General features: G+C 39.3%; 1 protein-coding gene across 1 annotated transcript in view; it reads right to left on the bottom strand.

The window, feature by feature from the left end:
• ASPH (aspartate beta-hydroxylase) overlaps positions 1–26889 on the bottom strand; it is a 181941-nt gene that overhangs the window by 63624 nt on the left and 91428 nt on the right. Inside the window, exon 15 of the mRNA XM_032421682.1 lies at positions 6519–6604. Within this exon, the coding sequence (XP_032277573.1) occupies positions 6519–6604 (86 nt within the window). The remainder of the gene's footprint in view (positions 1–6518; positions 6605–26889) is intronic.

A 26889-nucleotide genomic window follows, 5' to 3' on the forward strand; every position in this document is an offset into this window, starting at 1 on the left:
AGTTACATAAACGCAGTAACTTCAGATGCATACTGTTATTCAGTATGGTTTTTTAATAGTCACCAAGTAATTGTCAAAATTTCCTGGATTCCATTCTGAGTCTAAAGACAGTTTTATCTAAGATTTTTAAAAATTAAGCTCTGAAAACATAAAAGTAAAAATGAAGATTTTTTTTTTTTAATAACAGAAACCTGACAAATGATGTACTCTCTTTGTTAAAGAAACTGCATTTTCCCTCTATACGCACAGTTCCTACATGCATTATATTTTAATTTTCTTTCATTGAAGTACAGTTGACACACAATGTCACATTAGTTTCAGATATGCAACATAGTGATTAGACAAGTCTATCCATGATGCTATCCTCATCACAAGTGTAGCTACCATCGGTCACCATACGACACTATTACAATATTATTGACTATATTCTTAAAGAAAATATTTAGGTTTTTAAGTTGGGGAAAAATATTGCTGGCAGCCGGAATGTCTTGGGGTCTGCAAGGAGAAGTCTAAAGCACCTGTTGGGGTGGGGAATAAACTCGCAGGAGTCACAAGGCCACTGGCTCGTGGTACCTGTCACCCACTGAACACCTGGATTGATTTGGCTTGTCTGGTTGACGGGGGAAACTCATGACTTTGTGTCATGTGACCCCTCCCAAAGCTCATGTGGACCCTGAAGAAGATAGTCCAAGCACCTCCGCTAGGTCCCTGACCACCACGACATGAAAAGAAACAGAGGATGTGGAACAGGTCAATTTGGTGAGGGTTTTGGCAGGGGGTGAGGAACCCGCTCCCCATGACACTCCATCTGTGGCCATTCCACAGGGTGAAACAAATGTCCCCTGGTTTCCAATGGATGGCCGCGGGTCAAGGATACTGGGAACCATGGGAGAGAGACAGATTTTCTGAGGTGAACTTTCACAGACACTTCAGCTCCCTCTAAATTGGTAAATCCATTCATTCCTCATATAAATGGAAGCTCGCTGTGGTTTTTATGCTTTTTGACGTTCACTGAGTGAGTTTTCACATGACAAAGTCTACCTCACCAATGTGGCTCTGCAAAGCCAACTGTACAGGACTACCCGGCTGTTACTGACAACTACTTCTGAAAGACTTGATCAAATAGTCAAGGGTCAGGCAACATCCCTATTAAAGTTACGTAAAATCATCTCATTCGGAAGATCTCATTGAAGAAGGAGGTTTTCTTTTCCTCTCACTTGCCTGAAAGTGGTGCTGAGGGGTTGGTGGAAAACATATGCATAGTGGAGTGTCTACAAGTCCGGCTCCAGAGCCAGACCAACACTTGAGAGGTGTAGGACTTATGGCCAGTTACTGATGACTCTGCCTCGGGTGCCTCATCTGTAAAATGGGGATGAGGATACTTAACTACCTTGCAGGGCTGCTGTTACAGTTACATCTGGTAACACAGATAAAGCGTGGGCAGACACCGCACAGAGCATGTGGTGTGTGGGGAATGTGTGTGCAACACAAGATAATGGGGCCCATCCCATGAGAGCCTTTTACCTGATCGGCAGGCAGGTTAATGCAGACAACGAGGACTCAGTTGTAGAGATAAATCAAGCCAGGAACACATACTCTACATTACATGTACTGTCAGAAATGATTGTATCGCTATTTAAAATACAGTTTCCTCTCATGATATTAATTTCTTTAAAGATTTTATTTTTTAAGAGCAAGCAATTTTAGGTTCGTGGCAAAATCGAGAGAAAGTATAGATTTTTCATCTACCCACCGTGTCCCCAACACACACAACCTCCCCCATGATTAGCATTCTGCACCACAGTGGTACATTTGTTACAACTAACAAATTTACACTGACACATCAAAGTTACCCAAAGTCCATAGTTTACCTTCGGGTTCACTCTGGCTGTTGTATATTCTATGGGTTTGGACAAATGTATACTGACTGTATCCACCATTATAGCATCATGCAGACTGGTTTCACTGCCCTAAAAACCCTCTTTTTTTATCTATTCATCCCTCCCCCCACCCACTTTTAAGGGATGAAGAATTCAATGTTACATATCTTTTTCTGTGTCACTTTCTTCTAACTTCCCTTTTTCTTCTTATTAGAAGAAAATGAAGAGAATCACTGATTCCATGCCTAAAAATCATCTCTTTCGACAGAGCTTACATTTCAAAATGCGGGCAGGTGAATCCTTAGGTTTCAAAGTCTGTGGCTTGAGGCTCTGCCCTCTGGGTTCTTGGCTCTGGCTACCAAGTCCTTGTCTCTGGCCTCTGGGTCCAAGACTCTGCCCTTGAAGTTATCTTTCCTTTCTACTGAAAGCATGATTCGTTTTATCTGCCTGTTTCCTGCCTGTAGGATTTTGGTAATCTGGTATCTTCTTCCAGTTTGTCCTGTGTCTCTTTCCGGTGGCAATGCTTCTCCTGGTATAATATTCTCAAAAGCCTTGTGGGTTTCTTGTGCTAGTCACAGGGATTCACACCATTTGACAAGAGTCACACCCACAGACCCTTCCAGGATAATCCCATCTCTATTCCTGATTTCTGCTGGACGGTTGGGTAGATCCAAGAGTCACACATCTACTCTCTTCAGGAAAAGGATGTCCAGCACGCCCTTGGCCTTCTCTGCGGAGTACACTTTCCCAACAATGAACTTCCGAATTGTAGCACCTTCTGCAATCTGTATAGACCAAGAAATCTCCCCAAATTATCATGTTCTGGCTCTTTTTTTTCCTTTAACAAATCCTTCCTTAATTATCACTTTCTTCTCATATTTTACTAGAAGCAGCAAAAAAGAAACCAGGCCTCATCCTCGACACATGGCTTGGAAATCTCCTCAGCTAAACATCCAAGTTCATTGCTTGCTTATAAGTTCTGCTTTGCGGCAGGCCCATAAGATACAATTCAGTTAAGTTTCCTGCCACTCTGTAACGGGGACTGCCTTTCCTCCAGTTACGATGACCTGTTCCTCATTTCCTTCTGGCTCTTGCCAGAAGTGCCTATCGACATTCTGCTTGTAATGATAGGTATATTCTAGAAGATTATCGATAAAGCTTGCTCTACAGTGCTCCTCACCTCCTCTGAGCCCTCTCCAAGGGCAGCTTTCACATCCACATTTCTACCAACAGTCTGCTTAAGACAATCCAGGCTTTCGCTCTCATGCGTCTCGAAATTCTTTCAGCCTCTCCTCCTTACCCAAGCCCAAAGCCACTTCCATATTTTTAAGTATTGGCTATAGTAGGACTCCACTGCCCAGCACCAAAATCTGGATTAGTGTTCTATGGCTGTTGTCACAAATTACCAGAAATTTGATGGCTCCAACGACAGAAATTTATTCCAGAGAATAGAAGTCTCAGATCAGTTTCCTGGGCTGAAATCGAGATGTTCGCAGAGCCATGCTTCCTCCAGAGGCTCTGGGGGAGAGTCTGTTCCTTGCCTCCTTGACAGCATTTCTTGATCGTGGATGCACTGCTCCAATCTCTACTTCTGTCTTCACATTGCCTTCTCCCTTCTGTGTGCCTTCTCCTATTTTGTCTCCAATTTCCCTCTGCCTCTCTCTTATAAAGAAACATGTGATTGCATTTAGGGCCCAACTGGATAAACCAGAATAATCTCCCCATTTCAAGATCTGTAACTTATCATATCTGCAGAGACCCTTTCTCTAAATACAGTAATGCTTACAGGTTCCAGGGATTAGGACATGGATATTTTTGGGGAGGGACCATTTTTAGCTTACCCATGCCTTCTGCAACTTAAATTGCAAATGTTGAGGCTATTTTTGTGAAAATCATGCTAAATGTACCATTACGATTTAAAACATAGGAATAACAATATTTGTCACAAATCTGCTTAAGCATTTTGTTCCTTCTGGATACTCCCTTAGTTGGCCAAGATTAGAAAAATAACGGAATATTTTGGCTTGACCAAGGCATCCTTCCAATCCCCTTACGACAGAGGCTGTGTTGCCTTACTAAGGGACTGTCAGCCCGGCTCTCACCTCAGCAGGCTGGCAAAGTAAATGTGTTTGCTTTTATTCTGGAAGAATTTCCCCTCCCTAGAATCTTACTAGAGAATACAGCTCTGAACGCTATGATGTTTATTGCTTAATTGAAAAACTTAAAGGAAAGAGACAAAGCTTGTGAAGAATTGCCTAAAAATCATCTCTTTCGACAGAGCTTACATTTTATGCAAGGACTAAGACAGCTCATTGGAGAGACACGTACTTGGGCCCCATTGTTTTGGCGTGAGGCCAGTGGGCCATGCTGATGGACGTTAAGACACGCCCCCACAGATGTACTGCAGAATCCACTGGTGTGATGAGAGGGAGGAAGCTGTGCCATCCATCAGCGTACCCTTTATGAAGACCCACAGCAGAACGCTTCTCTCTGGACTTGGTGGAGAGCAGCTCCTTTGATGAACACTATTAATCTTATCTCATGATGCTACTCCCTTTGTGTTCTGCCTACAGCGTGTCCCTTCATCCCAAGCTCCTTTCAGAGCCTGTGATGCAAACCTTCATGTGTTGACCTTACTCCGGCTTTATTACATGTTCCCTTCTCCCTCTCTTTTCTCACTTAAAATACAATAATAATAAATGACTCTAGCACATAAAGGAATATTTCAGTATATCATCCCAAATCCTTTTGTCTAGGGGTAAAGGAGAGTGTTAAGCAAGACAGATGACTCTTGAAAAACACATGATTGAACTAGGGTCTGATCTGTACATTTTTGATGGAAAAATAAAAAAGTGACCTCGTACTTTCAAGTAGCGTAGTCCTTAAAGCTAGGCATGAACTGAAACTGGACACCCCTCCCCCGCCCCAGGGCATACCTCAGTATGGGCCTCGGCTCTTCCAAGGTGACCGGTTGCATCATATGAAAGTATCAGCCATAAAAATAACCTTAAAAAAACTTATGCTGATAATTCAGTCAATAATAAATATGGTGCCCTGCTATTTCAGAAGCAAGAATTATAGCTACTCCTTTCTCCCTTATTTACTCTGTTAGAGATTCGGGGTGCTCCTGGAGGAATGCCTCATCATTTCTCCAGATAAGCAAGAACCAGAGAATACCCCATGAACTGTTCCAGCACTTTTATGTCCCATTGACTTATCTTCCCCTTGACAACTGAGCCCTTCTTTCCCATTCATTAAAATTATATAACAATCCTCCTCTAAAGCTGTTCATTCGTCCTTTATCCCCAAAGTTACCTGTGAAATATGCATCCCACACTTTCATATATGGCATTTAGTAAAGAGAAAGTGGAGGATGCCAAACAAGGGGATAGAAAAAGAAGAAAAAATCTACTATTTGTGGGAAATTTGCACTTCCATTAAGAAATGCAAATTTCCCACAAATAGTAGGTGGCTTCATTTTGTGAAGTTAAACAAGATAGACTCAGAAATCCTTCCAGTGATTAAATTTAGGGACAGTGAACAACTCTGCTGCAATAGTCTTTGGAGTTACTCCATTTTTATTGGCTGCTGAAGACGGTAAGCCAATCTTGGCCTGGGAACCTTGCCTAACGCTACTGACAGAAGTCTCCATGCTTCCTGGTACGTTTCCAATAAACATGTGGGAAGCATATTCTTGTCCTACCTCAGTTCCTAACCTGTGTCTTTTTGTTGTTGCTTATTTGCTTACAATCCCCCCGTCCCTTCTTTGCAGCCAAGTAATAAAAAAGCATATTACAGGAAAACTAACGATCATGACACCAAGTCTAATTCAAATACAGAGTAGAGAAAGAGAAATTTCTGTCACAAACAAGCAGATGTTAGTGAAGGTGTTATTAAATGCATTATTATAAATGTCTGACCTGATGATTAGATGATGAGTATGACTGAGTCAGAGAACAAGAACTTCAATCTAGTATCAAGTTATTTTTTTTAACTGCACTATCTAGAAACACAGGCAAGTCATATTTCAGATTAACTGATAACAACACAAACCATACAATAGTCACCCTGAAAACTGCAGGTGCCTGAAATTAATACCTAGTGAGAAGAATGTTAAACCCAATGTCATTTCACCTAACGGGAACTATCCTAAGAGTCCTGGACTAACTTATTTTTTCTTTTATTGCGTTGAGGTGCTATACAGTTAAAAACATTCACCTATATGGCATTTGACATAGTTGATGCTTTAAAAAAAAAAAATCTCATCTGATCTTCACAAAAACCAAGTAGGAAGATTACTTACTATTCTCAGTTTTTAAACAAGGAAACTGAGGCTCAGAATGGCCAAGTGTTTTGTCCAAAGCCCCACACCTGGCGGGTGGTGGTGGTAAGCTGACCCCAAGTCGGCCGGCCTAAATGTTACTTCTACTTCTATTTGGGCCACACAGGTGCAATTTTTCCCTTTTACTTGATTCATTTCACATGGAATGCTGATGTGATTGGGGAAAAATCCACTCTATTCAAGGGCTGCTTCTCTTATTATTATTATTTTGTAACAACAATTCAAGAGTAATACCTGAATTTATTGAACAACTAACCCATTGCACGTTTCTGCGCCAAACAAAAACATCAACATACCCTTTTACGAAGTTTTTCTGCAGCATCAAGTTCAGCTTTAATAGTCTTATCAAATTTATTTAATAGTTTAGGCTTCTTTTTCTTAACTGAAAGAAAAAAGAGGTTTTTATTTTGTATTTCTTTGTCTAGAAATAGATCTTAAGAATAGTGATGTATAAGTAATGAGAAAACTCTCACTGCAGGAGCAAGCCCACCCCCAGCTCTCCTCTTCCCACCCCCATCCCCAGGACACAGGCAGCAGCTGTCCAAGTGAGATAACACAGCCTTCACTTATATGCTCAAGGGTGTTCCTGGGAACCTGGGTGGGTACTGGTATCCTGAAACTCACGGGGATACTGGCCTAGTTTCTGGAAGGAAAAGGGTAGGTGTGATTTATAAATTCTTAGGATCGACTTCTTGGTGACCGAAAGACTGCTGAAAAGAACAGAATTTCATAGTCTAGCACTCAAGGTCCTCCTGTTGCGTCATGGACTTACCACTCCAGCTATATTTCCTCCTTCAGCCAAACACGACCATCCTGTGTTCCCCAAATAAGCTCTGTGCCATTTCTGATGCTACTTTCTCTAAGTAAAATGGCCTATTCCTTATCTTTGTCAGTTATAAATATGCTCATCCTTCAACAACTAGCTCAAAACCCTTCTGCCTCCCTCACTGCATTCCCCCTCTGGACTGAAGTCCACAGCACTCTGCATATCTCTCTTTCATGGTCCTTCTCCCATAGGACTTATATTATAATCATTTGTGTAACTTAGTCCTTTCCCAAACCCTAAGCTCCTACAGAGGGGCACCATGTCTTAGGTGCAAACTCAACTGATTCATGCTCACTTAGCATGAAGTCACATCCAGCAGTGGGGGGTGGGGGGGTGGGTCCTGCTGGGCCCACCTAGCAGTGCCCATGGGGTGGATGGATGCCGTGTACTCCCTGGAAGCTTAGAGCAAACCATCCTGTCTGAGGGCTCAGGAGAGTGACAAGAGTGGGACATGAAAGGGTAAGTGGGATGTTCCAGATAGAGGAGGGGGCTGGTGGTGGGACAAGGGATGGAGTGGGAGAGAGAGAGAGAGAAAGAATGAGAACAATCAGAAGAGATGTTCTTCATCAATATTCTGACACTGAACCTATCCATCAAATTGCTTCTGCTCTCTCCTGTCACACAGAAGAAGGGGCTCTCCTTCCTAAGGTCCCACCCCTACACACACACACATCCTGAGTGTCTCCTCACTCCCTGGCTTTATTCTGGGCATCTATTTTCATCTAATAATGCTGAGGTCTTTGCCGTCCTAAAGTAAGACAAACCTCAGCCTACCCTCCTCTAACTGCCATCCTCTCTTACCCTTCCCTCACTCCTGGCTCCCCCTCAGCTCACGGTGTTCTGGCTTCCTCACCCAACACAGGGCAAAAGCAAGTCTTCTGGAAGAGAGGGCAGCTGAGTGGTTAAGAGTCAGATGACAGGGGTCTGCATCCCAGCTCTGTGACTTCTAAGTTTTGTGACCTAAGCCAAGTTGCTACTAAACTTTTCTGACTCCTACTTCCCTCATCTGTAAAAACGGGGGTAGTGTTTTTGAGAATTAAGTCGATATTGCACATGAGCAGGTAGCACAGTGCGCCATACGTTACGTGCTCCGTAACTGACAATGAAGGATGTTTACTGCCTTCTCTGCAGGCCCGTTTCTTCCTTTTCCTCCCTATCCTACCTGCCTCCTCTGCAGCATCGGGCACAGTTGACTCCTCCCTCCTTCCTGAAATGAATGCTCTCCTTGACTTCTGTGTTGCCCACTTTCCTAGTTTTCCTCCTTATTCTCTGGCCTCTTCATTTCCTCCGTGGCTCATCTGTGGGTCCTGCCCTCCGCTGCTCCCCAGGATGTGGTGCTCTCCAGGGTCAGTCTTTAGCCCTGTACAGGGCTTTCTTTAACAGTTTAATTTCCAAATGGAGCTACAAATTAACAGGTTAATGTTCTTTTGCTTTACAAAAATCATAAATCCGTGTGCCTATGATTTATGATGCAGATGCCTCACGCTCAGTAGATAAGAAATCAAATGCACTACTGCTCACCACTCTAATATTTCTCATATCTGTTCTCTTCCAGAGGATGACATCATATGACATCATATCCATCTGGTTGTCCAAATCACAAACCTGGTTAGAGATGGCAAACAAAACAGGGCAAAGAAGGAGCATGTGGATTTGTCCAAACAAAGACTGAACGGAATCACGACTATTTTTTGAGCATTCGCTCTATGCCAGTCCCCGGGCTGGGTGCTTTACCTATACCTCCTTTTATTCTCTCAACCTCCCAGACATAGTGAATTTAGCTTCACAGGCATGTCACTGGGCTTCCAAAAGGGTCAGTCCCTTGATACCTCCCCTCTCTCATCCACACAGGATGATACACACTTATTTCCCACTCAAATGGTTTCCAAAGGGAGGGACATTCCCTAAAAACTCTTGGCCTCTTGCCTCTCCCCATAGGGGTGGTGGTGTGACTTATCTGCTCACTGGGTTGGAGGATATGACAAGCTTGTGTGGTTCCGTCCCACCTTTTCTCTTCCTCCCAAGAGCACACGTAGTATGCTGAGCTGACCACAATCTTACAGGGAGGCCCCCACATGGGGGAACTAGGGCTGTTCCAAGCTGCCTGGAGTGGGCAGTTAAGTCTAATTCTGGGGTTCATTATTAATCAACCCATTATTCCTGCTCATCTATGCCCCATCCTTCAATTCAGCTGTCATCAGCAAGAAAGCTGACACTCTGATCACCTTTCCTTTTTTTCACCCCTTGTGCATTTTTAAAAGTTGTTATGCTCTTTTATTTGTTTATTCCACCTTTCTCTTTCCCCCTGCCTGAGCCCTCAGGACCCCTATTGTGAAAAAATATAAATGGCTAAAGCAGAGACTGATAAAATAGTGAATAATGGGTGTTTTCAGCTGCATGTCATTATACGTTAGCATATATGCTGAGGATATGGAAAACAAATTGATGTTTGACTGAGATGTGACTGCATGGTGGTGAGTTAGTGTCTTGTCATCTCAGCACTGACTTATGTCTCTCGATTGCTCATTTCGGTTTTGCAGAAGTGTCTGTCAGCAGAACGCCAGCAGGACCAAGAAAGCCTGGCGTGCACCTGACTACGGGATGTTACTGCTAGCATCACTGGTTTTCCCAAATCTGTCTCCCGTTTTATAAAGTTAACATGAGATTTATCCCTAAGAAGAAAAATAAACTATCGGCAGTTCAACATAGTCAGCAGTAAAATAGTATGCTTGTTAAACAGTTATACATTATAAGTATTTAATGTCAAAATATTTCAATATCATCGCAAAAAGATAGACAAAATATTAAAAATCTTATATATCTCTTTTCACATATCTTCAAGTTTAGTAACTCTCTTAGAAATTCAAGTTTGGTCCTATCATGACTATTTTTATTTTTAAATGTATAAAAAGCCTAAGGCAATTTTCCCAATTCTAAAAAACACAGAGCTCCTCCTTCTTGTTATGGGGAGGCACATGGCCAAGCCACAAAAGCAATGATGAGTTCTTATGGTTAGCAATGGAACCAGGCTCCCAAGTGGTCTGGGCCTCAATTTTCTCAGCTACAACGTGGGCTGGCTATGTTAAAGTCTCTTTGAACTTGGAAATCCCGTGCTTTTAATTTTAAGTTGACTGAAATCACGTTAATAATCTTTCAAAGTAGACCTAGAAGGCACTGGAATGAACTGTTAATTTTGTTGAACATGGGTTTCTTTTAAAAAATGGTTAAGAAGGAAGTTATTCATGCTGTATTAAACTTTGTATAAAAATAATCACTGTCATTGCAAGGATTTTATTTTTTTTCCAAAACCACAAAGAAGGAAAAAAGTGCATTTCAGTTGCATTTCAAATTCTCAGTTCCCTTGCCATGCCACGGTTGAAACATTAAGAGGAAATAAGAAGAAAAAAGAAAGACAATAAAAGAAAAATTAGTTGAGAAAAGCTCTAGCAATACATACTCAGATTATATAAAAATGAATGTTGATTCCCTTTCATTTCCACTTGGTCCACAAATGAAGGTGTTTTTATATTACAGTGCATGGGTAAAATCTGGCCACTAAGTGGTCAAATTTTCCCCAAGAAAAACAGACACAGGATCTCTGCATGACTCTATGTTCTAAACCCACCGATTAAAGAGAGTGATGAAGATGGCAATGTCTGCCACATGGTAGACAGAAAAATAACAATTTCCTAACCAGTCTCCCTGCTTCCAGTCTGTTCCCATGGTCTACACTGTCCTGAGGATCTTTCTGTCCATGTCTCCCACTCTTTATATACACCCATGGATCCCTGAACATACAAAATAAAAATGAAATTCCTTAGAGAGCCATGCCTGCAGTCCTGATCCTGGTTACCCACCCAGGAGGAATGAAAACATACGTCCACACAAAGACTTTGATGTGCATATTCACTGCAGCACTATTCACAGCAGCCAAAAAGTAGAAAAAGAACAGACGTCCATCAGCTGGTGAATGGACAATCTGTGGCAGAAATATAATGGACGACTACTCCATACTAAGACGTAACATGCATAAGGCACCTCAAATGCATTATGTTAAGTAAAAGAGGCTACTGACTGGATGATTCCCTTTATACAGTATTTTGGAAAAGAGAAAACTGCAAGGAAAGAAAACAGGTAAGTGGCTCCAGAGGTTGGGAGTGGGGGGAGGGGCTGACTACAAAGGGTACAAGAGACTTTGGGGGTTACAGAGGTCTATATCTTAATTGTGATGGGTAAACTGTATCTAGAGGTCTATGCATATGTCAAAACTCATCCCTGCACACTTGGATACACATGGTTTGGACTTAGCACATGTAAATTATGTCTCAATACTGCCTTAACAAAAACGTTATAAGGAAGGGACAAGCCACATGATTTGCAATGAGGACTCTTACATATACAACAGTATGGAAAGCATTTGGGCATGAAAATAACATGGTTTTTTTTCTTTTCTTTTTTTTTTTTTTTTTAAGTAGGCTTCATGCCCAGTGTGGAGTGCAACACGGGGCTCGAACTCACAACCCTGAGATCAAGACCTGAGCTAAGACCAAGAAATCAAACAACGTTCAACCGACTGAGCCACCTGGGAGCCCCAAAAATATCATATGTTTAAAAATAAAATTAAATCTGATTTTGATCCCCCTCCTCGCCACAAATCTTATGGAAGGTAATTCAAACTCAACCATGCTTATGAGGCTTCTCCCTGCACAAAAAAAGGGAAAAAAAAAAAAACCAAAAAACTCCTCCAGACCTAACGAGGCTCTTGATGACATCTATATATTCTTATTTAATATCCCAGCTACCTTTTCTACTCCTGATTGCCCACCCCTCTTCTTTACCGTTCTTTCCCCCCTCCAAGTATTCTACTCTTTTGTATAAAAATTATTTAAAAAAATTTTTGACTCCTCTTGAACTACATCAAAATGTTGCTGTTCTTCAGTGTTCGTACACAGTAGAAAGAGCCCCAGGCCTTTAGATTAAGATCAACCTTCTTCACTGACTCATTCATTCCTTCAACTATTTGCTAAAATGCCACTGTGTTCCAAGGACCAGGCTGGGAATTCAACGACCTTTCTCAAGGAGGCTATAGTCTTATTGAGAAGAAAGATGGAAATAGATAATTAACCTTTAGAGGAATGAGTTTAAGGATGGACCAGGAATGGTGCTAATCCATTTGGGAGGCAGAAGGGAAAGCTTCCCGGGGACACTTAGAACTCAAGCATACCCAGTGGTGGTATCATTATTCTACCAGAGGAAAGAGTAGCTATTTTGTAATTCAGTCACAACTGGGGACTTGTACTTTCATCATTAGTTATTTTTCTTGTAAGTAAAAGGCCAAACGTCTCCTTCTGCTTGGATGCTAGTGTTTGGTACCATCTATGTGAATGCTCTTATTGTGGGAGTCAGGGCTTTCCAGAATTTTGGAAAGCTGAAGGTGGAGATATTGTTCAAGGACTCTGGGCACTGACTTGCTCTCTCCCCACATCTGAGGATGTGGCCTTAGTGATGCTGAGCCTACTTCAAGAGCCAGCGGAGGCCCTAAGTGCATGTTTAGGGAGTCTAAGTTTTGTTGAGAGAAGATGTACACCCCAACTATAAAAGTTCAGTGGCATAGCAAGAATTGGGCTTTGAAAATATCCAAGACACAAAGTGTACAACTCCCTACTTCAACCCAGATGAAGGATTCCAGATGCCAAGGGATGCGATGCTGAAGGTCATGGCATCTGCTCCTGCCCTGGGCTACCATTTTGTTTTTGATACAATTTTGTATGCTAATTAAGGATCTTAAATTAACTGCACTTTGAGACAGAGAAAGAGAGAATGAGAATTTCTCCCACCAAGTCAAAACCACCAAAATGCTTTATTTATTCAAGGGAGATAATGTCCATCTTGAGCTATTTCACAGTTGTGCTTCCTTCAACCAGGTTTACAGTCTTTCACAAACTGGCCCCTAGTCTCTGTTTTCCTCTCTTGTTCCATACCTCTAAAGCATTCTATGTTGCCTTTACATAGCCTCTCAAATATGGCATGAAGTTTGACACCCCTGTGAATCTTCTCATGGTGTTTTCTTTGGAAAATACTTCCCTCTATTTCTACTCCGCACTTCAACTTTCAAGATCTAGTTTAAATGCCACTTCTTAAGGCCTCATCATGCAAAAAAAAAAAAAAAAAAAAAAAAAATACCCTTCTCTTCTGTGTTCACACAGCATTTTGTTTCTAGAAATAGTAAACTTTTCAGGCTGTGTTTAAGTTGGTTGTATATTTAGCTTGTGCACGCTCACCCTCTCTCTCTTCCTACCAACCCTCCCCAACCCTTGCTTGGTTTTTAGTTTGTGAGAGAAAGAACTGTGTTTTCCTTGTCTTATTCCCAGCATTTAGCACATGGCCAGTCCTACAGAGAAAGTCCTCAACAAATGTTTCCAAACATATGTAAGCATGATTGAATCAAGACATTCTGGAAGGGGATAAGACAATGTCAATTTTAACTTAAGCATATCAGTTATTTAAAAAAAAAAATCAGCAAATTATTAGCAACCAAGAAGAGAATGAACTGAGAGTAACTTGCTTTATAAAAAGAAGGTCTAATCCAAAAAGTGTCAGTGGACAATATTGGAGGGGACAGAGGAAAAAAATGAGAAAAGGAAACAAGGTATGTGTAAGCCAATCCTCACTGAAAATATCATAGAGGACACTGATATTTAATTCCTATGTCTCATTCCATTTTAATTTTTCAGTATATTCAGCAATTTAGAACACAAATGGCAGAATACTAGACACAACTGCAGGGGCCAAGGGCAGGCTGCCCCAAGATGGGCCACTTTAAATGAAGATTATTTTGAGCTAAAAGCCATTAAAACCCAGCAGATACAGGAAAAGCTCTTTACCTCCCCAACAGCTGCCTAAAAAAATTTATATAGAGGACCTGCTCTGGGAAGAGAGTATCACCATAGATAACTACATTATGATATGAACTAGGTAGGTGGACAGGGAGGAACCTAGCAAGGCCTGTTTGATCAAAGCTCTCTATGTCCCACTGTTTTGTTCTGTTTTGTTTTTAAGATTTTATTTATTTATTCGTAAGAGAGAGAAAGAGAGAGAGAGAGAGAAGCAGAGGGAGAAGTAGGTCCCTGCTTAGCAGGGAGCCCGATGTGGGACTCAGTCCCAGGACCCTGGGATCATGATCTGAGCCGAAGGCGACGCTTAACCATCTGAGCCACCCAGGCACCCCTATGTCCCACTGTTTTTGAGTGGTCCCACAAACATTCATTCACCAAACATTTACTCTTTTTCATTTTCCCGTGAATTTCATTCATTCCCTTGGAAGTCCCAGATCCTACCCCCTTCTCCTTTGTTCAAAATGACCTACTGACTATCTGGACTTTCTATCTCTGTATGGATTCCCTGTTGGTACACAATTAAATTTGATTTTCTCCTGTTAATCTGCCTCATGTCAAATTTGAGTCTTAGTCCGGGTAGAAGGACCTTGAAGGGCAGAAGAAATTCTTTCTCCCCAACACAACCAGTAAGTTCTTAGACTGCAAAGTTTCGCTAATTTAGTAGAACATAAATTCATAAAGCATCTTGCTTTTACGTTCTAAGTCACTGCTTAATGCCTTATCAAATTGTTTGCTGATAATAATAGTTGACATTTACTGAGCACTTACTCTGCTAGACAAGCGTAACTCACCTAGGCTGTGCAAACTGTTAACAGGAGGAGCCAAGATTGGAGCTTGGGGTTATCTTGACTGCAATGTCTATGCTTTTGCCATTTTAGCACCTGGTCAAAAGTGAAGAAACTAGGGTGTTTCTAAGGGTTTTGAGAGTGATGACAGAATGGAATTAAGCATTGGTATAAGTATCATGCTGTTGTCAGACAGGAAGAATTCCTGTTCCCTTCAAGGTCCTTCTAGTTGGACTAAGAATGAAATTGACATGAGACAGACTAACAGAGGAGAAAATCAGATTTAATTTCATATGTACCAGGAATCCACACAGATAAGGATATTCCAAAGACAGTCAGGCAAAATGAGATATATATGTCATCCTGAACTAAGAAGAAGGGGGTAGAGTCTGAGACGTCACAGGTAGGAATGCAATTCACACAGCAATAAGAAGAAGAGCAAATATTTGGTCATTAGATGTTTGCCCTGCCATATGGATGGGTCACTCTGATTAAATTTATCTCTGGTAGTAACTCCTATTCCAAGAAAGACCCCCAATTTAGATTCTTCTATGTGGTTAAGAGAGGGGCAAAAGTTTGTCTTGAGCCCACTGGATCTAGATTATCTTCAGTGCAAAATAATCTTCATGCCAAAGTAGCCCATCTTGGAGCAGCTTGCTCTTGGACCCTACATTGTATAAAGCAGTAAGTTGAACTTTGTACTGCTTGTCTCAAAGAATAAAGGTAGTTAAATAACCACAGTAATGTTCCTTTTGTGTCTCAAAGATCCAGGGTTTACACGTTATGCACAGACACCCTGGCTTAGTAGGACAATCACAGTGTAAAGTCTAGAGGACAGAGTATGAGCCTCAATTTTGCCCTTCTTAGGTGACTTGCTTAATTTTGCTTCCATGAAATTGGGGTAATATCTGACCCTCACCTACCAACCATAAAGGAGCATAAAACATCAATATAAATGTTAATCATGACTTCTATCTGTAACACCTTATTTTCATGCATCTTAAAATTCTGTTAATTAAATGGGAGATGTATATTTTTTTTTTTTTTTTAAAGATTTTATTTATTTATTTGACACAGAGAGAGAGAGAGGAATCACAAGCAGGCAGAGTGGCAGGGAGTGGCAGAGGGAGAAGCAAGCTTCCCGCGGAGCAGGGAGCCCGATGTGGGACTCGATCCCAGGACTCTGGGATCGTGACCTGAGCCGAAGGCAGACGCTTAACGACTGAGCCACCCAGGCGCCCCGGGAGATGTATATTTGTAGGGGCTGAAGGCAGGCCACTCCAAGATGGGCCACTTTGGCATGAAGATGATTTTTGAGTTAAAAGCAATCAAAACCCAGCAGATTCAGAAAAAGGTCTTTACCCCTCTCTCAACTGCCTAAATTTACATTGGAAAGGAAAGCCTGCAACAGGAAGAGAGCTATTAAGAGATTCTTTTTTTTTTTTAATAACCTAAGAAAGTTATTTGCATAACAGGACAGGCTTTGTTTTCCAAACCTCTCCTCTCACCCTCCAGCTAATGGCCTACCTCCTCATTGTATCCCTAGACCCCTAAGGTAGGGGTCTAAGTTCCTTAGCTCAGGATGTCATATAAGCCTCATGTTGCCAGACTGTTTGTCCTTGAAGTTTCTTGTCTTTGGATGCCCTGCATGTACAACACTAAATGTGATTTTCTCCTGTTAATCTGTCTCATGTCAATTTCATTCTTAGTCCTGGAAGAACGTTGGAGAGAGGAAAATTTGCTCAACCCCAACACCTTATTAGCAAATGGTTTGAGGAATTATTTTTATTTATTTATTTATTTTTAAGATACCAGATTTACTCTATAGTCAACCATTTCCCTGACAGAGATTTTGGGCAACTAATAACTTTGCCACACCATACCTGTATCTGGTTTGTATTTTCTGAGTCAACAAAGGACTAAGGACTTATGGGGCCACACTATACTTGCCTTGCTTCCCAGCCCCTGCTATGTGTCTCCAAGTAGAACGACATAAAATATGAAAGACTTTTTGTTATAAGTGTCCAAAGATGGGATATGATAAGAAATAATATGAACAGCAAAATAATCTTAACGGAAGGAAGAGTAAGACCAAAATAAGACATTGAAGAAAAATGTGCTCTCTATCTGAAACGCAGCCTGAAGCTAAAATAATCACATAATGCTTTATTGCAATATTATTCATGTTAATTAACAGTTAACCTAAGACAGACCCCATTACATATTTTAATCTTCCTGTATTAGAATTGGAAGTTAATTTTGCTTTTCTTTTTAAAACCAATGCTTAATATGAATATAAGAAAAAAATCTCTAAATTTGTCTGGCACTAAGGTAAATCTATAAATTAAGGCAAATGATAAAAAGAAGGAAACAACAGAGCAAAACATTCAAGACTTGAAGAATCCAGCACTAAGATTTTTGATGGAATTCTTTCTGTGAGGTATAGGGAAAGCAAGCCCGTATCTGCACATTTACCAGTGTTCCTTCAAGGCATAGGCAGGGGAGGAGGATGGGAGCACTCAGTTCTTTCTCTTTCATTTAGAGTGTGAATTGTGCAAGGTATTTTAGGGGAGCAAATTTTGCCAATCCAAGATATGCCTCTTTGGCATACTGATTATTTTAAGCTGGTTATTTTTAAGAAATTGCAGACACAAAAAGAAGCTCTGAAAATGGAGAAGTTACTCTTTTGCAGGAGACATTTATATTTACAAGGGAGATTTCCTTTTTATTTTTATTTATTTATTTATTTTTTTGAGAGAGAGAGAGAGAAAGAGTATGTGTGCATGAGCAGGGGTGGGGGCAGAGGGAGAGTGAGAGAGAGAATCTTAAGCAGGCTCCATGCTTAGCACAGAACAAGGGAGATATCCATTTTTAAGGGTGTCTCCCTGTCTTTAAGGGTATCTTTCCCTCCCAGGAAGGAGGGATCACTCAATGTGCAGAAACTCTTATCAATGGAGAAAGCCTGGACTTAAGTCTGCGTAACAACCTTACACTTGTCTATTGTGTTTTTCCTGCTAAGCTCCCATGACTGGCTCCCCAGCCCTACCATCTTTCACTTTTAGCTGAGGATGGTATTTAAGGTGATGGCTTCAGCCATTTTGAGAGCTACTCAGTTTTCCTGGGTCTCTCTCGTGTATACAGAAGGCACACATGTTATTAAACTTTTATTTTTCTCTTGTTAATCTGTCTTATGCCAATTTAATTATTAGACCAGACAAAGGACCTAAAAGGGAAGAAGGGAAAACTTTTCTGCCCCAACAGTATTCTATTGCTTTGCTTCACAGTGGGGAGGGGGGTGGTGAAAGAAATCTGCTATCATATCAAGACAGAGTCATGTTATCTGCTACTGAGAAACCCAATCAGCAGACAGCCATGGAAGTGCTTCTGGCAGGAGTCTTTGTATTATCGCTGCGAGAAAGGAAAATTAACGCATTGGATCCAAAAAGAACCCCCTTTGAGCCTGCCTCCTCTAATACCATCTACCTTGTAGGTCTATAATACCGGGAGAAGAGGTAAATCTGGGCAACTCTATGCAGATTCTCTGACCTGCCGGCCTTCACTGCACATGGGAGGGAAGGAGAGTGGTGCACCCTTCCTTCGCCTCCTACAGCTAAGGAACAAGGGATTCTTGTTCTCCTCAGAAGTAAGTACCAACTATATAGCAGCAGGAGTTCGATATTCAAAGCTTAAACCGAACAGTTAACATAAATATTTTTCAGCTGAGAGACACTAAGTAATACAACACAGTAAACATTATATAAAGACCAATTGTTTTCATCTGCCCCCTCTATTGAACTAATGTGGGATTCCACTGGGAGCATTCAGTGGAGGCAGCAACTATTCCAGTTTATTAAATGGAGTCCGCTATCTCCCCATAGAGTTATTTTAATAAATTATACATCACTCCCTTTCTAGGCTAATAATCCTTTAACAGATGTGACCCCATATGTTAAATTAGAAATTTCAGAGACGCTAAGTGATGTGTTTTCTATATATAAAAGAAACCCCTTCAGTGCCAAGGCAGTCCACAGGCTTACCAACAGCTGCTTCAGACACTATGAATTTCATCTCTGTGTGCACTGTTCCGCAAGAGGATAGTCACCTTCCCCCAGTTTTATTTTAGATACAATTCTAACAATCTTGCTCTTCTGGTCCTTGAGCCCTTAACTCACTTTAAGTAACACATTAGAAAGAGAGAGTGAGGGTTGCTTGAGTCAGAGGTACACTCAGCAGGGAAAAGTAAAAGCTGACAGACCAAAGTCAGAAAGACAGAAAAACCAACAGAAATTAGCCTATTTCAGCATTGGCCAGACTGTGTAGAGGTAAACGGTGCTACGCACTTCAACAGCCCCAAAAGGCATCACTGCACAGTAACTGATGTTTATTAAAATGGGCATCATGGTCCCATAGGAAAGTTAAATTATGTGCAGCATATGATTTTAGAAGGCAGAGTTGCATAAAAAGTATTTTAGAAAAGTATCTACCAAATTTCTAAATTTTGTTTCAGTGGCTCTTAAAGGTATTTAAGGCCTTTTAAAAATATGTTTCTATGGGGGCGCCTGGGTGGCTCAGTTGATTGAGCATCTGACTCTTGATTTTGGCTCAGGTCATGATCTCAGGGTTGTAAGACAGGGCATGGAGCCTGCTTAAGATTCTCTCTCCCCGGGGCGCCTGAGTGGCTCGGCAGGTTAAGTGTCTGCCTTCCTCTTGGGTCATGATCCTGGGCTCCCTGCTCAATGGGGAGTCTGCTTATCCCTCTACCTCCACCTCTCCCCCCTGCTTGTTCTCTCTCTCCCTCCCTTCCTCTCTCTCTCTCTCAAATAAATAAATAAAATCTTTTAAAAAAAAAGATTCTCTCTCTCCCTCTCCCTCTGCCCCTCCCCCCACCCGTGCTCTCTCTCTCTAAAAAAATAAATAAATAAAAAGTAAAAAAATATGTTTCTACAAAATATTGATTTCCCAGTAATGTTAAATAAAGCAACAATTTCCAAGCCTGGCTATACACCAGTACCACCCGGGGAGCTTGAAACAAATAGACGTTCCTAAGCACCACTGAGTAAGAATCGTAGGGCAGGGAGTGTTGCAAAGGTGAGGAGATTAAGCACCTATACTAAAAAAAAAAAAAAAGTAATTCTGCTCTGCAGCATTGCAGACATATCTAAATATTAGTACACATATATGAATGAATAATTTAGGTATTTGGAAGCTCAGTTTCTAATGCTACCTTTTTTTTTTGATTATCAGATGTCAACATATGTTTGCTTGGTGTTTGTCGACATTAATATTATCTGGTTATGATTAGTATACCTGTTAAGACACAAGTTACATTTGATTCATATTTTTTTAGACATTATGTGAGATGTCACCAAACCCAAGTGGAAATCTTTAAATATAATTCAATCACAGTAATAAATTCCAAGAGTGCTTTGGTAATTTCTCCATATGTGAAGAAAATGAAAACCTGATATTAATAGAATTTATTAATCTTGGTTTGTAGGAGTGGTGGTAAATATAAGATGACCACAAATTTTTAACAAGTGATCCAACTGTAAAGATCTGGATCTCCAGGAAATGAGAAATAGTTGAATTTATTGAAGAATAGCAGAGCGACAGATAAACTATTTCTAATATTAACAACTAGAAAATACATGTTTAACTGATTGAATTTTCATTACAGACAAATATGAATATAGATCAGAAACAGAGACATAAACCTATAATTCAATATACTGAAAAAGAAAGCCACTGCTTTTCTGAAATAGATGTGGTGGAAATAACAATAAAAAAGGGGATCTTGTCTTCAAATATTAAGGTTGAGTGCATATATGAAAAACAAAATCAAATTTCTAAAAATTTCTGTATCATATATGAAACAATGGTTTTCGAGTTACTTTATATTGGACAATGAAGGGTAGTGATTCCTGAGAGAGAGGAATCAAATTTTTCAAAACCAGTGATAAAAAGAAAACTCTGAATGTAGACAGGGGAGAAGAGACATGCTACATATAGGGAATGAAAAATAAGGATGACAGCAGACTTATTAGAAAAAATGGAAGGGAAAAGGGAATGGAGCAATTTTTTTTACATTCAGTTGACCCTTTAACAAAATGGGTTTGAATTGTGTGGGTCCACTTCTACATGAATTTTTTTTAGAATACAGTGCTGTAGATGTATTTTATGGTTTTCTTAATGACATTTTCTTTTCTGTAGTTTACTTTAAGAATACAGTATATAATACATATAATGTACAAAATATGTGTTGATTGACTGCTTATATTACCAGTAAGGCTTCTGGTCAGGGTGTTAGTAGGTAAGTTTTTGGGGAGTCAAAAGTTATAATGGATTTTTGACTATGCAGGGAGCTCAGTGCCCCTAACCCCTGCATTGTTCGGGGGTAAACTGTATTAACAGAAAAAAAGAAGTCAACTGAGAATTCTATACCCAGCAAAAATCTCTCCCAAAACAAGGGTGAAATAAAGGTTTTCAGATATACAAAAACTGAAAGAATTCATTACCAACTGGCCTGCACTATAACACATGTTAAATGACTTCCTTCAAACAGAAGGAAATTGATAATAGATGGGAATATAGATGTATACATAAAAAAGAAAGGACTAGAAATGGTAACTACATGGGTTACTATACATTTTCTTTCTTATTATTTAAATCTCTTTAAAACCTGGGTGGCTCAGTTGGTTAAGTGTCTGCCTTTGGCTCAGGTCATGATCCCAGGGTCCTGGGATCGAGCCCGGCATTGGGGCATTGGGTTCCCTGCTCAGTGGGGAGCCTGCTTCTCCCTCTCCCTCTGCCTACCATTCCACCTGCTTGTGCTCTCTCTCTCTCTGTCAAATAAATAAATAAAATCCTTATTTAAAAAAGATAATTGTTTTATTTATTTATATTTTAAGTTCTTTTCCTTATTTTTTAGAGAGAGGGAGAAAGAGTGTGAGTGGGGGATGGGCAGAAGAAGAGGGAGAGAGAACTGTAAGCAGGCTCCATGCTCAATGCAGAGCCCAACGCAGGGCTCAATCTCACGATGCTGAGATTATGACCTGAGCTGAAATCAAGAGTCGGCCACTTAACCCACCGAGCCACCCGGGTACCCCAAAAGATAATTGTTTTAAATAATATAATTGTTTAAACAAAAACAATAACAACATAGTGTAGACTTTAAAATAAAAGTAAAATGTACAACAACAATAGCACAAATTCAGAGGGGAGAGGTGGAAGTATATATTATAAGGTTCTATATAGTATGGTGAAGTAGTATAATATCACTTTAAGGCAGACTGATAAGTTAAGGATATATGCTATAAACCTTAAAACAATCACTAAAGAAATAAGAGTTAAAGCTAATAACAAAATAGATAAAATCAAATCATAAAAATTATTCAATTACTCCAAAAGAAGGTTAAGAGAGAGAAAATGGGACAAATAGAAGTGACAGATAGAAAACAGACAGCAAGAAATAGATTTAAACCTAATCAAATCAATAAGCACATTAAATATAGATATCCCAATTAAAAGCCAAACAACTTCAGCTTCAATGAAAAAGCGCAACCTAACTATATGTTGACTACAAAAAATGCACTTCAAATACAAAAACACAAACAAGTTAAAAGCCAATAGAAGGAAAATGGTAATAATACCAAAAAAAAAAAGCTGGATTGCCTATACTAATGTCCAAGTAGATTTGTGTTCAAAGAATATTATCAGTGGCAAAGAAGGTTATTCCATAATGATAAATGAGTCAATTAAAGGAATATAATAAACTAAATGTTTATGCATCTAGTAACAGAGCTTCAAAATCCATGACTCTGAAATAGAACTGTAAAGAGAGTAGAAAAATCCAAAAGTCTATCAGAGATTTTCATACTGCTGATTCAATAACTGATAGAACCAGTAGAGAGAATGTCAGCAAGGATATAGATTTGAAAAAGAGTAAGAACCAAACTGACCTAACTGACATTTCTAGAACACTCCCCTCCAACAACAGCAGAATACACATTTTTGCAAGTGCACACAGAATATTTTCCAAGCTTCCACCTTAAAGAAACTGGAAAAAGAAGAACAAATCAAACCTAAAGTAGTAGAACAAAAAAAAAATAGTAAAGATCAGAGCAGATATTAATAGCTTACAAAGTAGAAAAATAATAAGATCAATAAAATTAAAGCTGATTTTAAGAGAAGATAAATAAAACCGATAAAACCCCAGCCAGACAGATTAAAAAAAGAGAAAAAAACATATATAACCAATGTCAGGAATGAGTGATATCACCACAGGTTCTACAATTATTAAATAGACAATAAGAGAATATTATGAACAATGTCATGCCAATTAATTCAGCAAATTAGATGAAATACACACAATTCTTGAAAGACACAAACTAGTAAAGGTTACTCAAGGAGAAATAAATAACTTGAATATCTTGAATCAATCAAAGAAATTGAATTTGTAATTAAAAACCTTCCCATAGAGAAAACTCTAGGCCCAGTCATCTTCACTGGTAAATTCTACCAAACATTTAAGGAAGAAATAATACATAATACATAAATTCTTGAAAAGAAGGAATTGCTACCCAACTCATTCTATGAGGTCAACATTGTAATGAAACCCAAACCAGGCAAAGATATTACATGAAAAAAAAAAAAAAGATGCTCATGTGCATCATGAGCACAGATTTAAAAGCTTCTAAACAAAATTTCTTAAATTAAACCCAACAATCTATATAAAGGATAATGCATCATGAGATTTATCTCAGGAATGTACATAGTTGGTTCAATATATGAAAATCAATCAATGTAACATATATTAATACAACAAAAACAAGAAAAACCTATATGATCATTTTATTAGACACAGAAACAGCCTTTGACTGAATCCAAAATCCATTCCTGATAAAAACTCTTGACAATGTAGAAATAGAAGGAAACTTTCTCAATCTGATAAACAGCATCTATGAAAAATCTACAACTGCCACCAATTTCCTGATAAAAGAGTGATTTTTCCCTCCTAAGATCAGGAAACAAGATACAGATATCTACTCTCATAATTCTGTTCAACATTTTACTGGAGTTTCTAGTCACTGAATCAGTCAAGAAAAAGAAAAGAGAGGGCATCCTATTTGGAAACAAAGAAATCAAACTGTCTTTATTTAGAGATGACATAAATATCTTTGTAGAAAATCTGATATAAGCTACAAGAAAGCTATTGGAACGTTTAAGTCAGTTTAGCAAGGCTCCAGGATACAAGATCAACATAAAAAAAATCAATTTTTTCCCCATAGACTAGTAACAAACAACAGAAAATTGAAGTTATAAAGTAACACAACTTACAATCACATCCAAAAATATGATATATTTAGGGATAAATCTGACAAAAGTTGTAGAAGACCTGTACATCAAAATGATAAGATAATGCAGAGAGAAAATTGAAGAGACCTTAAGTGGAGAGACATCCCAGGTTAACAGATTACCAAACTCAACACAGAAAAGGCATCAATTTTCCCCAAATAAATATATAGATTCTGTGCGAGAGCAAAATCTCAGCAGCCTTTTTTATTTGGTGGAAATTGACAAACGAATTCTAAAATTTATGTGGAAAAAGAAAGGACCTCCACTCTAGCCAAAACAACTGAGAAAAAGAAGAACAAAGTTTGAAGACCTTATTCCTCCAGTATTTTTTTAAATAACCTGTGATTCCAAGACTTATAAAGCTACAGCATACAGTGTGGCACTGATGTAGAGACAAATAAAGAGATCAGTGGGACTGAACAGGGTCCAGAAACAGACCCATACATATATGGACATTTTCAGCAAAACCACAAATTCAGGAAATTCAGAGGAAATAAGTAATATTTTCAGCAAATTCTGTTAATGTAATTAAATATCCATATTTTGAAAATGAACTGCCATTTATACCTTTACCATAAACAACAATTAATTCAATGGAACACAAACCTAAATATAAAACCTAAAATCATCATACTTCTAGGAAAAATGATATGAGAAAATCTTTGTGACCTTGGATTAGGCAAAGATCTCTTAGGCATGATTCCAAGAGTACCATCTAGAAAAGGACAAATTCATAAATGGGACTTCATTAAAATTTAAAATGTCTTCAATAGCTACTGTTTTTTTTTTTTAAGATTATTTATTTATTTATTTGACAGAGAGATAGAGAGCACAAGTAGGCAGAGCGGCAGAGGGAGAGGGAGAAGCAGGCTCTCTGCTGATCCCAGGACCCTGGGATCATGACCCGAGCCGGAGGCGGTCGCTTAATCAACTGAGCCACCCAGGCACCCCTTCAATAGCTACTGTTAAGAAAATGAAAAAACCCAGAGGTTGGAAGAAAATATTTGCAAGTCATAAATGTGATCAAGGTGTTAGAAAAATAATATGTAAGTAACTCTCAAAACTCAAGTAATAACAGAACAAGGAACCCAATAAAAAAGGGGGTGGGGACAAAAGATTTGAATAAACACTTCACCGAAAACGAGGTAAGAATGAAAACTAAGTTCATGAAAAGATGCTCCACATCATCTGTCACTAGGGAAATACAAATTAAGACTCAACTGACATACCACTACATACCTATTAGAATGGCTAAAATTTTAAAAATCGACCATACCAAGTGTTGGTAAAGATGTGGAAGAACTGGAACTCTTATACATTCCTGGTGAGAATGTAAAATTAACTATAAATCCACTTGGAAAACAGTTTGAGAATTTCTTAAAATGTTAAACATAGAGCTACCATATCATCCAACCATTCCACTCCCATGCACTTACCCAGGGAAATGAAAGCATGTATTCACAAAATGACTTGACATGAATGCTCACAGCAGATTTATTTATAATAGCCCCGAAATGGAAACAACCCAAATGTCCATCAACAGGTGAACAGAACAGCAAACTATTACATTAATAAAATGGATACTGTTCACTGATAAAAAGAAACAAACCATTCCTACGTAGTACAAGATGGACGAATGTCAAGATAATTGTCTAATGAAAGCAGCCAGACACAAAAAAGGGCACATACTATATGATTCCACTTATATAAACTTCTAGGAAACGTAAACTGCATGGAGACGGAGGGACCTTAGTGGCTGGGGATAGAAAGGGAAGAGGGCAAGCTTACAGCAGGGACTACAGAGGGGCACAAGGAAATTTTTGACATCATTGGATGTGATTTTGAGGGTTTCATGGCTGTATATATGTGGAAACTTATCAAACTGTAGGCCTTAAGAGAAGTTTATCTAAATTAACTATTGCAGTAAAACTATTATAATAAACATATACAAACACAACCACAAGAGTTTCATCATATCTAAAAAGAAATTAACAATAATTCTTGAATATCAGAATTTCACTGGATAGTCAGTATTTACATTTCCCTATCTTATGAACTCATATTATTAGAGCTTGTTATTCTGAAACGGGATTCAAACAAGATCCAAAGATTGCAATTGGTTTTGTCTCAAACAAATGAGCCAGAACTTCCCACGGGATCTTAAGGGATACTGATTGCCCAATAAGAAATACTGAACAGAAGAGTGCCAAGAATATTTTGGGACGTTCATAACTATTGCCCAATAGTTCTATAGAAAAAAAAAAAAAATCCAACTTAGAATCTGACATTCTATTCCGATCTGTTAATCTAAATTTCTCCACTGCATGAATTTGGTTATTATGGATTTTTGGTTTTCAAATCATTTTGGAAAAACATTTATGGAGTACCTGACAAAGTATTATGCTGGTCAGTATAGGGGATACAAAGATGAATAGAACATAGTCTTGCTATAGATCAAATGTTTATGTCCCCTTTCTCAAATTTGTAGGTTGAAATCCTAACCCCCAAGGCAATGTTATTGGGAGGTGGGGCCTTCCAGCAGTGATTAGTTCATGAGGGCAGAGCCTTCACGAATGGGATTAGTACTTAATAAAAGAGACTCCACGGAGCTCTCTAGTCCCTTCCACGATGTGAGGACACAGTGAGAAGGCACCATGAACCGGATACCAAATCTGCCAGTGCTTTGATCTTGAACTCCCCCACCTCTAGAACTGTGAGAAATACGTTTCTGCCAAGCCTCCCAGCTTATGGCAGTTTTGCTATAGCAGCTCGAAGGGACTAAGACAAATCTCTATCCTCAAATAAT

Source organism: Phoca vitulina, unplaced genomic scaffold (genome assembly GCF_004348235.1).
Source record: "Phoca vitulina isolate PV1807 unplaced genomic scaffold, GSC_HSeal_1.0 scaffold25, whole genome shotgun sequence".
NCBI classification, from domain to species: Eukaryota; Metazoa; Chordata; class Mammalia; order Carnivora; family Phocidae; genus Phoca; species Phoca vitulina.